Source organism: Pyrus communis, chromosome 15 (assembly GCF_963583255.1).
Source record: "Pyrus communis chromosome 15, drPyrComm1.1, whole genome shotgun sequence".
Classification (NCBI taxonomy): Eukaryota; Viridiplantae; Streptophyta; class Magnoliopsida; order Rosales; family Rosaceae; genus Pyrus; species Pyrus communis.
The window spans coordinates 1,422,655-1,438,432 of NC_084817.1; the positions used below are offsets into that span (position 1 = coordinate 1,422,655).

Sequence of the window (15,778 nt, forward strand, 5' to 3'; positions counted from 1 at the left end):
ATACCCATTTCCTAATGGCGGTGGATCATCCAATCATCCCGTTCTAGCGTGTTTAGGAGTCCGAGTGTCTGCACAGAAATGGCATGATCGTTTGGGCCATTCTGCGTCTAAAATAATCAAAATTTTAATTTCCAATAATCAAGTGCCAATTAGTGGCACCTCTGCTGTACGTTTCTGTCATTCGTGTCCATTAGGTAAGAGTACCAAATTGCCGTTTCAAGTTTCAGAATCTGTTTCGCAATTCCCTTTAGATCTTTTACATTCGGATGTTTGGTGTTCACCCGTTATTTCAAATGAAGGATATCGTTATTACTTATTGTTTGTTGATGATTTTTCCAAATATTCTTGGATTTTTCCTATGAAAAATAAGTCTGAGGTGTTCCAAATATTTCTTAAATTCAAAACCAAGGTTGAAAACATGTTTCAGCGTTCTATCAAGCTTCTCCAATGTGATGAAGGAGGAGAGTATAAGAGTAATGTTTTTCGAGATTTTTTAGATAAACATGGCATCTCACAAAGGTTTTCTTGTCCCAAACACCCAGAACAAAATGGTCTTGCAGAAAGGAAACATCGTCATTTTGTCGAAACTGCCATAGTCATGTTGTCTCATGCTGGTGTTCCCTCAAACTTTTGGCCTGATGCGTGTCAAACAGCCACCTATATCATCAATAGGTTGCCTACTCGTGTTCTGTCGAATAAGTCACCTTATGAAAAATTGTTTACAAGAACACCAAAATATGATTTTTTTAAAGTCTTTGGGTGTAGGTGTTTCCCGTGGCTGAGACCCTACACACAACACAAACTTGAGGCTAAGTCCAAATCCTGTGTTTTCTTAGGTTATTCGCTAGACCATCAGGGGTACAAATGTTTGGATGTATCTACAGGACGAGTTTACTTGTCTCGCCATGTCCTCTTTGATGAGGACTCTTTTCCATTCAAGGATATCACACTTCGAAAGGAAAGCGTCCATGCCACAGGTATTTCTCCTTCATCTGATCTCTTATTTGTTTTCCCTTCCTTATCTCCATCACACTCCCCAGTCATCACCTCTCCTAGCACTGCCCAACTTCTTTCCCATGACCCTCCCCCAACAAATATAACTTCTTCTGTGGATTCCATAGCAAACCCTAGTGTGCCTGCAATCCCTAACACTCCTCCTGTTCTCAACCCTGATATTGTACCTTTAGAAATGCCAAATGAGCAAGAAATTATCAGTGAACCTGAACAGCAATCGGACCTTGGTTGTGCACCTAATCCCGTACATCACATGCAAACACGCTCCAAAGCTGGCATCCAGAAACCTAATCCCAAATATGCTTTGCATGTCGTCACCACTGATACACCTGTTGAACCTACGTCCTTTAGTCAAGCCGTGAAACAACAGGAATGGCGAAATGCTATGGTCACAGAATTTAATGCCTTACAGCGTTCTGGGACGTGGAATCTTGTTCCCTACAAACCTTGTCCCTCACCAATGTGGGACAACTCTCAACATTTGTTGAGAGTTGTCCCACATTGGTGAGGGACAAGGTTTGCTATGTGCTTATATGGTCTTGGGCTACTCCCCATATTGCCAATTGGTTTTATGGTGGAACCTCAATTTCATCATGGTATCAGAGCGGGTTGTCCTCGTGTGAAGCCAAACGGCCACACGCGCTCCACGTCACCCAGTTGTTGTCCACGTGTAGGCTTGAAAATCCGCCACACGTGCGGGGGCGTGTTGAGAGTTGTCCCACATTGGTGAGGGACAAGGTTTGCTATGTGCTTATATGGTCTTGGGCTACTCCCCATATTGCCAATTGGTTTTATGGTGGAACCTCAATTTCATCAAAAACTACTTCGCAGACTCCTCCTGGACCTGACCATCTGCAAAGTGAACATGTCCAAATGACATCGTTAAATCAGCTCAATTGACCATATGCAGAATCCACTAAATTAATGCAAAATCATCTCTCGAGTCTCTCACCAGCAAGAGTGATTTCCAAGTTTGCTTGAGCATCTGCCTTGGAGTTTCGTTCCCTTGAAGGTACACACGAACATGTCAGAATATTATAAGCAGCCTTCGTGAGGCGGTATAATACAAACCCACAGAAAGCAATACAGCACAAAAGATAAATAGACTCGACTTTGCTCACCCTCAGGGCATGGCTGATCTTGAAGGAGAGCAATTTATCCTTCAGTTTCTTCACCTCTTCATCAAATCCGACATGTTCTGGTTTTTCACCTTCCATAAACCCTGAACCTGTCCAGTTATCTTTCTCTATTAACACAGAACAAGGAGTAAAAGGAAAAGGAAAACCGCAAAACTGCTAAAGTATCAAACAACCAAAGACAACGTAAACCACCTTAAGCAGAAGAATGTAATCACAGTACTAACCAGCCTGCATACACACGAGTTTGGAGTCGCCTTGGACAGAAATCCTTGTAAAACCTTTTTTATGAGCACAATTTAACCCTAAAATAACAGCTCGGTACTCAGCAACATTGTTGGTTACAACACCCAGACCTAACGTATTTCACCGATCTACATGAGGAAAAGCATGGTTAGAGTCTTCGAAAGACGAGTAACTATAAGAAAAGACCACCCAGACGTAAAATGTATACCAAGCGTCCATCGTCTGCTCTCAACACAGCTCCAGCACCAGCTATTCCAGGGTTTCCGTTTAATGTACCATCAAAATGAAGAATACAGGAACCCTGCATATTTAACCTGTCCCTGTAGTATCATTGGTAAGTAAATACGTTGACATTGTCGAATTCACATTTATTTGGTGGTGGTTTTTAGTTTCTACCCGGTGTTGATTTTGTGCATGCTGTGCTGAGAAACAAGTTAAATCAATTGACTTAAAAACATTGAATTAAGAAAGAAAAAATTATACATCAACGTTTCAAAATTTCGAAAATATGCATTTACTGTCACGTAATATGAAATATGACTTTTGTTATAAAATTGTTATTGACATTTCAAAAATGTGGTTTTGCAAGTGTTGATAACAATTGCCTAGAATACTAAAGTTTCAACGATAAGCATTTGGAATTAGCTTAAGTGATGAGGAAAGGTGGCGATATATGATGTAGAGCAGCTAGTGACTCAAATTATGGAGCGGTCAAACAAGCATAAGCTCCGTACAAATAGGTTCTTAGAAATATGAAGACGCCATGTCTAATTGCTTGCCCTTTCATGCGTTATTTTGTAGAAATAGTTAAATATGATACATGAGATAACTTTTGAAAATGCTTTATAACTTTGTGTTTTATTCTCCGAAAATACATGAGATAACTTTCCCACCATTGCACTGCGCCTATGAAAAACAGTTTCTTGTATTTGCGTTCAGCTTTTCTCTATTTACAATTTTCAGCAAGGATTGTCGTTTGTATCTGAACTTTCCAATGAAAATGTTTCGTGTTTCGTATGAGGCTAGCTTTTGCCGCAAAGAACAGTTAATAATAATACACTACTATAAGTAAATCTCGAAACGAAGCCAAAATAAATTCTTTTTAAATTTTTAGCATAAGATACACACAATATAATGTAACACGCATGCTTCATGCATATAAACCAACCTCATTCAAGCAATCCAAAGTAACATTCATGTCTTAAAAACTGAAAAATGAACTACTACAAGGAAACACAATTGTTGATACGTGAGACTTTATTCTCCAAAACGCCCACTCCCGAGTGGCACCGCATGATGTCTCGTATGGGAAACCAATTCTCGCATTGGCGACGGTCAAGTATTTGACGTCAAAATGGTATAAAATCATTACAAAATTTTCAATGGATCATCCAACCGTTCAGTGATATCTCTAATATGGTACAAAATCATCATAAATTAATGCGATTTCATAAATTGACCCCGAGTATGAGTTGAAATACACAGGCATAGAAGAATAAGGAATATTTACAATAATAATTATTCAGTAAATGTCATAATGGCATTTGGAGAAGCAAATCAAAACGTACGCATTAATTGCGTAATAGGCTCAATGTTGTATATATAATGTGGTTTTGTATTTTGGAGTTGATCGTGAAAGGCTAAGGTTACATACATACTTTGTTTGTGGAACGATCAAAGATGGCAGTTGGAATGCACAAAATTTTGGTGATTGGAATCGGCATTTTTGTCAGCTGTTTGCTGCTCCAATGCGAACAAGTTGATGCAAAAGAATATGTAGTGGGGGATGAGAAAAGATGGAGCCCTGATGCTAACTTAACCCAGTGGACTGAGGGCAAGAAGTTCAAGGCTGGAGATGTTTTGGGTAAAATTACTGAAATTTAGTTTTCTTTTCAATTCCTGTTCATGCATCCGATTCCTCAAGTTTATATATTACTATATTTGATTAGCAGCTGGTTTGTTTACTAATTCAATGTATTTTATTTTGAAAACAGTTTTCAAATATAATAAAGATCCCTTTCTCATGGTAGCTGCTGTACGGGACAAGTATTTGTTCGAGAAGTGTGACTTATATGCCGGTGCGATAAACATATACCGTTCGGGAAACGATCATGTGGCATTGGAGAAGGGCACAACCTACTTCGCACCTTATCTGACTCCCTATTGTGAAAATGGAATGAAACTTACAATTGATGTGGAGTAACTATATATTATAATTATAAACATACATGATGTAGTATGTTTATCAAACAGACTCCATTGTTAATTATGTCATACAAGAAAGACATTATATATGATGAAGAAATAATTGGAGCTAGATGTATGGGTTTATGTTCTTGTTCGTTCCCAAAGCCAGTGATTGATCGCTTGCGTCGCCAATATTTAATAAATATGTCAATCATTTCAATCATTTCAACTATTTCAACAATCAAAATTTATTAATTTCACATTCGGCCATTTCCCATGAAAAAAAAAAAACACTCAGTTTTTTTATTAAAAAATAAGAAAAAGGAGGGTTTGGGCAGGAGTACAAACTTAAAAATTAAAAATTAAAAACACCAAAATAAATCAAACTCCATTTGAATACCAATTTAAACTTGTAGTTTACCAAATGCTGTATTTCAAGAACAAATTTAGTTTTTCGTTCATTTTCTTGGCAAATCAATCATATGCACCTTACGTAGTCGGGGCTTTCAATTCTTATAAATAGTTGCAGAACCATAATTTTAAGGGTTCTTTAGATATAGATTCTTACAATTCTTATTCTCTAGATAAAACGTCACTTAATTCTAAACATCCAAATAAAACCTAAATTTGAAAAAGACTGCCAAGTAGAAAAGTAATTGACATATTATTACTAACTATTTACAACTTGTGCCACAATATTCAAATCAAATCAATAAATGTTATTACTCACCTTAATTATAATGAACAAATGTTATTACCCACCTTAATTATAATGAATAAATGTTATTACTTACCTTAATTATAATGAACAAATAATTATTGCACAATATTCAAATCAAATCAATAAATGTTATTACCTCAAGTAGAAGTTTAACGACTGAAGTTGTAAAGATTTTCAATTTCTCAAGTCTAACATATGCAACTGTTGGTTTTGGTTTTGTGAGAGTAAATGGAAATCAGGTCTTAGAATTTCTCTTTGATTTCGGAGCATATAGCGTCGCGAAATACAGAATCTCGGAAAAGCGAAACAATTTAAGATGAATGCTAGTAAGAATTTTTCAGATCCTGCTCACATCTTTTCTTTGATTAGCAAATCCTTTCCTATGCGCGTCTTCTTTCTTTCGGGTGTGGTTTGTCAAACTGAATCTCCCTTGTATCGCGTCTTATTTCATCCAAGGGTCGAATTTCAGAAATAATCCGTCTCCAAAGTTGCACGTAAACAGAAGCTTCAGTTTTGTGGTAGAAATGCTTTACGTTGTAAACTTATACCCAACAAATGGCAGTGTTGAAACCAGAAAGCCACTGTGGTCACTGCAATACAGAGCTAAAAGCCATAACATCCTCAACTCATCAGGGCCTACTCTTACTCCTCCTGGACCCTAATCATCGTGATTGAATAAATCAAACTTAGGTTTTCTGTATATAGCAGTCGAACGCTAATCATCGTGATTGAATCAATCAAACTTACCTGAAATGACAAGTATGAAACCACTTTGAGGAGTTGCGCTGTCGTCTAGTCATGTTGTTCATCTTCTGCAAAACTGAAGCTCCAGCGGCATACGGTTCAAAGCTGAAACTATTTCCAGTTTTAGTCTGTTTTGCTGCTAATGGCATTTTCATAGGTCACCCTCATCTATATACCCTAAACCCAATATTCCAACCGCGTAAGAAACTGTGAGGAAGCTGTGTAAGCAACTGTGAGGAAGCTTCGTATGTTTGCTTAAAATGGGATTTTAGCCAGTTAGGCAATATTACATATTGATTGATTAAAGTGATGCAAACTCTCTACAGCCAAAAGTGGAGAAAAATAAAATGTTAGAGAAATATTCTTCCTTGGAGCAGGTGACACCAGAAACAATGTGAACAGCTCTTTATCCAAAGTAGTAGGTGGGAGTGGTTCGATTTCTTCCTTTAATTCACCTCTATAAATTAACTAGTCACCGTGCAGTGAGAGTAAACCATACACTCAAAACCTTGGACTTGAATTATCAACGGCAGTCTTCAGAGGAACTTTCTTAGGTCTTGTAGTTCTGGTGGTCTCATGAGCCACGCTTACCGCCGTTCACCTGGAGGATTTCAACTTCGGGTCGAGTGGGTCTCACGATCTTTTCCCACAATTCTATCAATCGTTGTGCCGTCAGGTTAACAACGTTGTCATCTCCGTGTTACAGCGGGCCATTGAGATGGATCTCCGGGCGGCTGCCTCCTTGCTTGGGCTTCACTTCCATGACTTTTGCTCTGGTTAGTTTTTATCACTTTGAAATACTGTTACTTGCATATTCATATTATTATTATATTTACATTCATGGCGAAAGCTAAATATATGATTGGACGACAGGGTTGTGACACGTCGATGCTACTGGACAACAGCACGACCATATACAGAGCGAAAAGGGAGCAAAACCAAACATGAATTCTCTGAGAGGATTTGAAGTGATCGATGAGATCAAGGCCAAGCTAGAAGAAGCATGTCCCCTGACTGTGTCATTCACTGACATTGTCGCTCTTGCTGCTAGGGGATCCATTGTACCAGTAAGCAAACTAATGACACCCTCGACTGTCGGTTTATACATAAGGAACGAACGTCTGTTACATAGCCCGAACTATTACTTAATTGTGACTTATTTAATTTACTAACAAGTGATCAACTTGGTTGGTGTATGTAGTGGAATGGAACAGAGCGGTGGACCTGATTGGGTGTTGCCACTAGGAAGAAGGGACTCCAAAACTGCAGTGTAAAGAGGTCAGACAGCAACATTCCAGCACCAAAACCCGATCTCTCATCCCTATTAACCGCCTTCCAGCGTCAAGGTCTTGATGAAACTGACCTAGTTGCCCTCTCAGGGTACCCAATAATTACTCAAATTTCTCCTTTGTAATCATATTATTTACAAGTGATCCCTTAACTTCGTATGTTCTTCTGATTTTCCCTTTGACTAACAAAAAATATTAGAAAGCTCAAAACTAACTTGAAAGTCAAAGGGAAAATCAGAAGAACGTACGAAGTTGAGGGATCACTTGTAAATAATATGATTACAAAGGAGAAAATCGAGTAATTATTGGGTACCCTGAGAGGGCAACCAGGTCTGTTTCATCAAGACCCTGACGCTGGAAGGCGGTTATTAGGGATGAGAGATGGGGTTTTGGTGCTGGAATGTTGCTGTCTGCCTGGCCAACGAACACTTTGCTCAATACATACAAAAATGTCGTTATGCAAGTGTTGATAACAAATGCCTAGAATACTAAAGTTTCAAAGCTAAGCCCTTGAATTAGCTTAAGTTATGAGAAAAAGGTGGTGATATGTGTTGTAGAATAACCAGTGTCAATTGAATCCGAGCAGCTTCGCTTCCACCTCCAATCTTAGTAAAAAAGGGAAAATAATAAGGTCGATTTAATGTGCCAAATCGTGACCCAAATTATGGAGCAATCAAACGTACAGCATTAGAGAATGTTTGAAAGCTTATAAAATAAATGAATTTCTGAATTATGTTCCTCAATTTCTCTGATTCCAAAATTTCCAAATATGCCGCAAATTTTGATGGTGATGTGATTCGATTCCGAAATTTTTGAACGGAAATCTCAAGCACAACATCAAATAAACGGATGCCACCCCCCGTCGGCCGCCAATCAAATTCCGATTGGTACACAAATATGATCTTCTGAACCTTTTACTTATTGTACATACATCGGAACATAAAACGGAATGTTCTTCGCAACCAAACGCCTTTGTGACTTAAAGAAAATGGAATTGTACGTATAAATCAGTCATTACGAGGCTGCCACTAACTATCTCTGCCGCAGATCTTTATGACTCGTGTTGATGATCGTGGACAGGCAGGGGTGCGATGGTCATTTTAGTCTGTAGGGTTTCGAACCGGTTGGGTGGGTTAGCGACTTTCATTTCCTTTCTTTGTGAGCTGCAGTGGGACTCGGTGAGAGCATGGCGTCGGGAGAGAGCGAGCGAGCAGAGAGAGAAGAGAGACAGGGAGGGAGAGAGATAGAGATTTGGTGAGAGGAAGGCGTCACAGCTGCGTCAAAGGTTTGCGTGTTGAATTTCACATCAACGGCATCTCCCTATAACCTGGGAGCTTGGTTCGGATCGGGCGATTCCGGAGGCCCTGCCATCGAGGTTAGTCTGAAGCGATTCCTATCTTATTGACTTATTGCATGTCAAAATCTGCTTCAAATTTGTGATTTAATATAATTGGGCTTTAGAAAAAAATTCGTGATTTTGTCTTATCCAATTGAATGATTAGAAAAATTTTCATTAAATTTCTGGGGGGTTCTGAATCGTGATGTTGAGAGAGCTTGGTTGCTTTAATTGCTAATGAAATTAGCTTCTAAACGTTCATAATTTGCCTTTTTTTATGTTCATTCTATATTTTCTTTGAGTTCAGATATATATATATATATATTTTTGTGATATATTGCCGATGCCAAAATATCATATTTACAAGGACAAAGATAGCAAGGTTCTAAATCAAATTTTTAACCTGGTTCTGCTGCTGGGTTCACTATCAGTAAAAGGCACATGAAATATGGTATTGGTTTCAGAGCCTTTGATTTCTCAGAATGTCTTCATATATCGAATTTCATCTGAATTTAGTTGTATTTAATTTGTCAAAGTTTGTTGTTGTTTAGCTTTTTCAAATGGCAGTCTTAGTATTTGCCCAGTATTTTTTGTGAATTCCAAACTTTGCTTATAATTGTAGGTATGTAAAAGCTGCCAATTGGATTTGTTCCCCAGATGATAATGGCATACTAATATAATGGTTGTTCTTTTGCTTTGATGTACGAGTAAGAAGATTGTTTTGCCCCTTTTGTATCCTGCTTCTTTCTGTTCCACGAAGTTGCCAAGAAAAAAAGTACTTTGTGATCGTTTTCTTTCTTATGGTGATGTGTAGATAAAATCTGTCTTTTTTTCTTTGTATCAGCAACCTATTACCCCTTCATGAGCATGTTCAGTTTAAGAAACTTTTGATTTTTCTTCTGTTTAATTTCTCATCTGATAGGTTCAATATTAATAGAGTCCAATTAACATCCATATTGGAATGACAATCGAGAAGTGCAATGACATACTTCTAATTCCATCCTCATTAAGTGTCTTAGTAACAATCAAGAATTGAATGACATGTTTCTCATTGTTTGTTTCTGTTGTAGATCTACAAAGGATGATGAAAGCATTTCGTCACTGATCTTTGGAGAAACAGAGGCGTGCATATAAAAGATGTAATTACCTAGAACCTTTGTTTCAGTTGAAGCATGTCATCAAAGAGAGTAGTCAATTAACAGTTGCCAATTGCTATTAGGTCTTAAATATAATTTTAGCTTTCAGATATGTGATTGCAGCAATAGTACATATATTTTCAATTTAAACAACATTCTATATATTTTCATACTGCATGTCGTCTGGGTAACCTCAAACAGATATGTTAAACATTTTTTTTCTAATTTGTTGTAGTGTTTCCATTTTTTGGTGCAGAGCTCCACGATTGGCTAGCGTGAATCTTGGTATCTTCGTATGCATGCAATGTTCAGGGATCCACAGGAGTCTTGGGGTACATATATCAAAGGTATAATTTTCGGTTATGCAAAAACTTCAATTTCGTCTTTTTATTTGTATGGTACTCAATTCCATATTGTATGTGTTATGCTAATGAGTTTCGGTTCTATTTTTCCCTGCATTATTCTGATGATTTGGATGCTTTTGTAGGTGAGATCTACCACTTTGGATACATGGCTCCCAGAGCAGGTTGCATATATCCAATGTAAGGACAATGCTGTTTTACCGGCTTCTTTCCATTCTGGTAGTAAGGTCATATCTCTGTCAGGCAAGGTTGCACTGAGAGTGAGAACACCGAGGGCACACTCTCTTTCTCTTACCCTCACTGACCCACATTAAAAAAGAGGCACATTATGTTTGCACCCTATTTTCGCATATCTCTGTAAATTTAGCTATTTTTTACCCAGGTTTTTTTTTCCATTAAGCTTTCATCTTGCTGTAAATTTAGGTGTTTTCTATCTGTGTTGGTCCATCTGCTTATACTTTTCAAATGTTGGTTCATCTTATGTTACTTACCAAAATGATAATTATCGCAGGAGGAGAAGCAGAGGGCATTACGGCAAATGCAGTGGAGAGTTTTGGTAATAAGCCACAAGAGGACCAAGAAGTGAATTCAAAGAAGGTTGGCTTTATAATAGATTACTCTCTCTCTCTCTCTCTCTCTCTCTCTCATATATCCACAAACACAGATTAAATTACTATAAATTGTTTAGTTGCAGTTGATTGGATGTATTGTTTAATCTTAATTTTAGTCCACATAAATTACTATGGCTGCGGAAATTGAACTAAAAAGTACATTTCTTTTTTAAAATTGAATTTTTTTTCCTACCAGGAAATAGGTGGTTATAAATTTACTCCACTAATAAAGAATTTGTTAAATTAATATAAGCTATTTAAATGTTTAATTTCCATTTGAAAGCTTGGGGAGTTCTAGGTATGTTGTTTATTGAAGAAGCTCAGTCTCAAATCCCTCAAACGGTCTCTCAGTTGCCACTTTGTTTTTGTAGGTTGTGGATCCGTGTGAATTTGTGCCGTAGGTTATGTTTATCTGCTAAGTGTGTATTTTGGAAATGCTTATTTGATGAATGCACTGGTATAATTGATCAGCAAATTACTATGATCGGTGTGTTTCTGTGGAAGTGATTCATGAAGGTTCTGGATTACAGTTTTCAGGGTTAGATTTCTGAATCTATGGGATTTCCTTATCAATTATCGTTTCAAAGGGTGAAAAAGAGTGAGGGATGACACTGGAAGAGGGGAGAAAGAGAACAAAAGAATGGTTTCTGCTACTTTCAATGCTTTGGGTTAAAAAATAAAAAGGTTGATTTCACTCACTTTGATTGAACTTTTCGTGTCTTAAGTTTCTCTTGCTATATCTATAGTGTGTGTGTTTCTTATCTATGTGTTTCTGATTCTGAGATTGTCTCTTTTACAGAGTATGTGGTGTGGAAGCACACCAGCGAGGCCTTACTTTCGATGTCGAACTCAAATGTGGCTGTAATCTAACCCCTCAAATTCCAACATAGCATGTAGGAATGCTAACGTTTCCTGTGTGATCTTCATACAAAGGTACGAAGAACTAACTATGTTTAGTTTAATGGCTTTTTATAAATTTTAGCCAAGTCCCCACATGAGGTTGATGTTATAAATTGTGACTTTTCCCATTCTCATATTCCTAACAAGTGTCCTCTGAAATTTATTGCCTATATCTTTTCAAAGCGCTTCAGGTATAAATTCACCTCACACTTCCTTGACAGGGGAGAATCAGACCATTGAGTGGGCTATACGACTAACAGTTGCTCTGAACATTGCCAAAGCATTAGATCACTGCAGCAGCAAATGCTGCCCATTGTACCATGACTTAAATGCATATATGGTTCTCTTTGATAAGGTGTTGTCTCAAATTTCCTTTCCCAAACGATAATTAATAAAATAGAGGACCACTTAAGTCTTTGAAAAACAAATTTCTTTGTCTACGTTGCTGAGTATTTGGAGCTTGCAACTTTCATTGGTTATTATATTTGATTGAGTTAAACTTGGATTTCTGGATTTTGACTTTTCCATTTGTTTCTCTGTTGCAGAGTTGGCTTCTTTTCAGTCCAGTAACTCTCTAAATAGGTCCAATAACTCACTAAATAGGTAAGTCGAGAAGAATTCAGCGTTGCACGCCTTTTTTGGTATGCTGTTTAAATCTGTCTGTCATTTTATTTATTCTTCGTGTTTAACTTTGTTCTGCAGGCTTCCTATGGCTAACTTAAGCATTTAAGTTATTCATTTGTTAAAGATGTTAGCTATTTTGAAACAGTTTGAAAGTTAATGCATGACTCGAGGATGACCTTTAGCGTATCCCACTTTTCTTTCACGCTCTCACTTCATTCATGTGCTGAGTCATGGTTTAACTGTCTAAATTCAAGAACTAAAAATGGCCAGCAGGCTAAAAAGTGATTAGATTTTGAGATGCATATTTTGGTTTCTCATTATTTCTTTGTTTTGTGTTTTTCATTTATTAATGTTCTTTTAGGCAGCTTATTTGATTGTATTTGTGGTTTCCCGGGGACGAACAAATCCTCTCCTTAAACGTCGATTCTCAGAAGAATCACATTTCTGATGACCTCTGGGAGAGAATGATTAGTTGGAGGTTTAAGCTTTTGATAAGATACAAATTGAAACATTAATTTGTGTGTGTGTTTATCTCTATATATATTATTATACATATGTGTAATCATTTGCTGCTCTACTTAATCATCATATTTTTTATTTGGGTTTCTGAAGTTATGGGACGAGTTCGCCGCGACCAAAATTTATGCCTTACTTCGATTCCAAACTCTCCAAAGCTGCCTTCTTTATAGATCATCAAAGCGGTGCTGAAATTCTGAGAAGGTATATTTAGAAACAATTATTGAGTTTTACCAAAAATTTTGCTCATTTTTTTCTCTTCATTTTCTTGTGAAATTTAGGTTTTTGAGTAATAGATATTGTAGTTGAGTTGCAAATAGTGTTGAAAGTATTAGATGATCTTAGTTGCGTGAGATTATTGTGTTTCTAATCCACCAAATTCATTTCAAATATAGTGGCGATTCTTGGTGTACTTGAATAAGCCATACTTAGTTGAATGTATATAAAAGCCAAGCTGCTTATCTTATTGACCTCATTTACTCATGTGTCCCCTCTGTTCATTCATGACAGTTGGTTCCCGTCGCAACGCGCGGGCTTATTATCTAGTATCATCATCTAAGACATACAACTCCATAAATACACCCCAATTAATTGTTTGGTAACTTTCATAAAAATAATTGTAAAGTAGTACATCTTTCAAACAGATAAATTTCAATTGCTACGTGTTTTATGGGTTGTGGGGATCGACTTGTTTCCTAGATGCAGCAGCAGTAGTCGTCCTCTTGGTCAATTTGTACTTGACCATCCTCGCAATCTTGTAGAACCAGAAAGTGCTCACCAGCTGCAACCCTGCCGCCATCGCCTGAAGAACACAAACAGCTCAATGACATGTTTACTTACTTAGAATCAAAGTGAGAGTACATTACTCGACGAGCAGTTCAGTTCGAGGTAAAGGAAAAATACCTTGATGATGAATGGGTTGTTAGCAGACAGGGTTACGTAGGTGAGATAAGGCCCGCCTACCATCCTTGCAACCGTGAATATAACTGCAAATAAAATCTATACATGCTATTTTTACTAGGGTTCGTTCAATAACTATTTCGTTTTTAAACTTTAGTTTTTATTATTTGTGCAATTATATAAGAAAAATGTGTGGGAGAAATGAGGAACGATGAAGAGTTCGAGTTTTAAGTAACTTACATCGGCTGCTAGGTATAGATCGGTGTCTCTGTAACCAAGCTCTTTGAGAAGCTCCCTTATATGGAGGAAGGGGCTGGACAACTCTGTTATCCACAATGCTGCCACCATCTCCGACCCACACTAACAAATTTAGCACCGAATAAGAATATCATTGCTAGAATTCAGATTCAGTTCGAGAAAACGTTATGAGTTATGATGACTAATCTTAATTCGAAAGAACGATGCTTGCCTTGTTTATTGTTCCTACAAATCACGGTTTGATACATATCGAGAGATAAATTCAGTAAAATATGAAGTAAATAATTTATGAACACTTCTAAATCAAGAAAAATGTAATTAGCATCTACTAATCAGTCATAACCAAATGGAATCAACGTGAGATCAAGTGTCAAAATACAATGACTCTCGTACTTTATAAAACTCATGATGGGAGGAAATTAAGGGGGCTGTATTCAATTGGGATTTTGAGGGATTTTAATTTTTTTAATGAATCTAAGGGTATTCAATCAGAATTTTAAGCGATTCTCTGAAATTCAAGGTGTATTCAATTAGAATTTTAAGATAGTTTATTAAAATCTTTAGAAATCTGAGTGTATTCAATTAGGATTTGAAGGAAGTTTATAACATTCCAAGTGTATTCAATTAAAAATTAATTTTAAAGAATTTGAGAAAGTTGAGGAATTAAGGGAATTGGAGAGATTTCGTAGTGTATTTTAAGCATTCAAAAATATCACCTCTCCCCATGAGATTTCGAGGGAATTGAATTAAAATTTTATATAGAATCTCTACAAATCAATTAAACTCCATAAAAATCCATGGATTTATAAATCTATTAAAGTCTCTCAATTCTCAATTGAATACACCTCACATAGTTGTTTATAATAGGAAAAGGGTGGGCTATGCACACACCTTTTTACATCTTTCACATGCCTTTCTCAATTTCCGACTACTGGATCAAATGAATTGAAAAGAGTCAAATAATAGAAATTAACCAAGAATGTGTGGATGACAGGAAGAAACTAGTTTACCTTCTGGTAGGAAAGGCCTGCTCCAATGCCAACAATGCTGACCAAATGGTGGAAGAAATTATCAGGATTGAATTTCTTGTCAAAGAGGCAACACACAAGATCGTATATGAGATAAGAAAGGCTCACAGACTGTGCTTTCAACTGCGTATATATTAGAGCAGAAACACTTTAAGTTAGATTCTTTAAAAATACACCATGCCAAGTTTTTAACAGAAGAAAGGTTGAATTTCACTAAGTAGCCGTTTGATAATCATTTCGTTTTCAATTTCAACTTTTATTTTTTTGAAAGCAGAAAACAGTTATTAAACAAGTTTTTAGAAGTTGAAAACTAAATAGTTATCAAACAGCCTCTAACCGAGCAACTCGCATCGAGCTCTCTCGAAGCATCTTTTTTTATTTTATTTTATAAAACTTAAAGATTATTATTCCCACGAAAAAAAAAAACAAAAACAAAATACCTGACGAGGAGAAGAAGTTGAAGCCAGAGGGCACACAGGGCAGTTCCAATCTTGAACAGAGAGGGAAGCTAAGGTCACAGCCACGGCTGCATGAACTGTGGATACAAGGCGGTTGCAGAAGTCGAACGATCGCTTCGGAAGCATCTTTCGTATGAACAGAAACGCCGTAGTCCATGAAATCACCCCCAACACCACCACACTTGCAATTTGCTCCTCCATCCTCCTCCTCCCTCTCTTTTTTTTCTCTTTTTTTTCTTCCAATTTCTGACAAATGAAAGCATAAAATGTTTGATTCTGGAAAGCTTTTAATTTAATTTATGAATTTATTAT

General features: G+C 37.0%; 2 protein-coding genes, 1 long non-coding RNA gene and 2 pseudogenes across 4 annotated transcripts; 3 read left to right on the forward strand and 2 right to left on the reverse strand.

Annotated features, from left to right (window-relative positions):
* Positions 1 to 1,834: 1,834 nt before the first annotated feature.
* Positions 1,835 to 2,703, reverse strand: LOC137718047 (uncharacterized; annotated as a pseudogene).
* A 1,373-nt stretch (positions 2,704 to 4,076) lies between these two features.
* Positions 4,077 to 4,599, forward strand: LOC137717372 (basic blue protein-like). The gene is made up of 2 exons (XM_068456726.1): positions 4,077 to 4,260; positions 4,391 to 4,599. Exons 1-2 carry the CDS (start codon positions 4,077 to 4,079, stop codon positions 4,597 to 4,599), a joined length of 393 nt encoding a protein of 130 aa, XP_068312827.1.
* A 1,503-nt stretch (positions 4,600 to 6,102) lies between these two features.
* LOC137718048 (peroxidase 9-like) lies at positions 6,103 to 7,462 on the forward strand (annotated as a pseudogene).
* Positions 7,463 to 8,245: 783 nt separating this feature from the next.
* On the forward strand, positions 8,246 to 13,110 carry LOC137717988 (uncharacterized). The gene is made up of 9 exons (XR_011065844.1): positions 8,246 to 8,712; positions 9,744 to 9,812; positions 10,066 to 10,156; positions 10,297 to 10,351; positions 10,683 to 10,768; positions 11,313 to 11,715; positions 11,904 to 12,037; positions 12,228 to 12,285; positions 12,919 to 13,110. It is a non-coding gene; the product is annotated as an uncharacterized lncRNA (long non-coding RNA).
* Positions 13,111 to 13,296: 186 nt separating this feature from the next.
* LOC137717987 (uncharacterized) lies at positions 13,297 to 15,778 on the reverse strand. Of its 2 annotated transcripts, none has more exons than XM_068457517.1 (5): positions 15,449 to 15,778; positions 14,991 to 15,131; positions 13,963 to 14,082; positions 13,726 to 13,821; positions 13,297 to 13,624 (listed from the first exon to the last, which is right to left on the reverse strand). In XM_068457517.1, exons 1-5 carry the CDS (start codon positions 15,665 to 15,667, stop codon positions 13,490 to 13,492), a joined length of 711 nt encoding a protein of 236 aa, XP_068313618.1. In that variant the 5' UTR covers positions 15,668 to 15,778; the 3' UTR covers positions 13,297 to 13,489. The 2 variants fall into 2 exon arrangements, 1 of the variants encoding a protein (XP_068313618.1); XR_011065843.1 differs by having other exon boundaries at positions 13,487 to 13,624; positions 13,726 to 13,808.

Excerpts from the sequence above, each read along its gene's own strand:
- LOC137717372 (XM_068456726.1), top strand. The coding sequence starts at position 4,077 with ATGGCAGTTGGAATGCACAAAATTTTGGTGATTGGAATCGGCATTTTT. Across the intron at positions 4,261-4,390 it reads CAAGGCTGGAGATGTTTTGG|TTTTCAAATATAATAAAGAT; the intron begins GTAAAATTACTG and ends TTTTGAAAACAG.
- LOC137717987 (XM_068457517.1), bottom strand. The coding sequence starts at position 15,667 with ATGGAGGAGCAAATTGCAAGTGTGGTGGTGTTGGGGGTGATTTCATGG. Across the intron at positions 13,822-13,962 it reads ATCTATACCTAGCAGCCGAT|ATTTTATTTGCAGTTATATT; the intron begins GTAAGTTACTTA and ends TAGCATGTATAG. Across the intron at positions 13,625-13,725 it reads ACAACCCATTCATCATCAAG|GCGATGGCGGCAGGGTTGCA; the intron begins GTATTTTTCCTT and ends TGTGTTCTTCAG.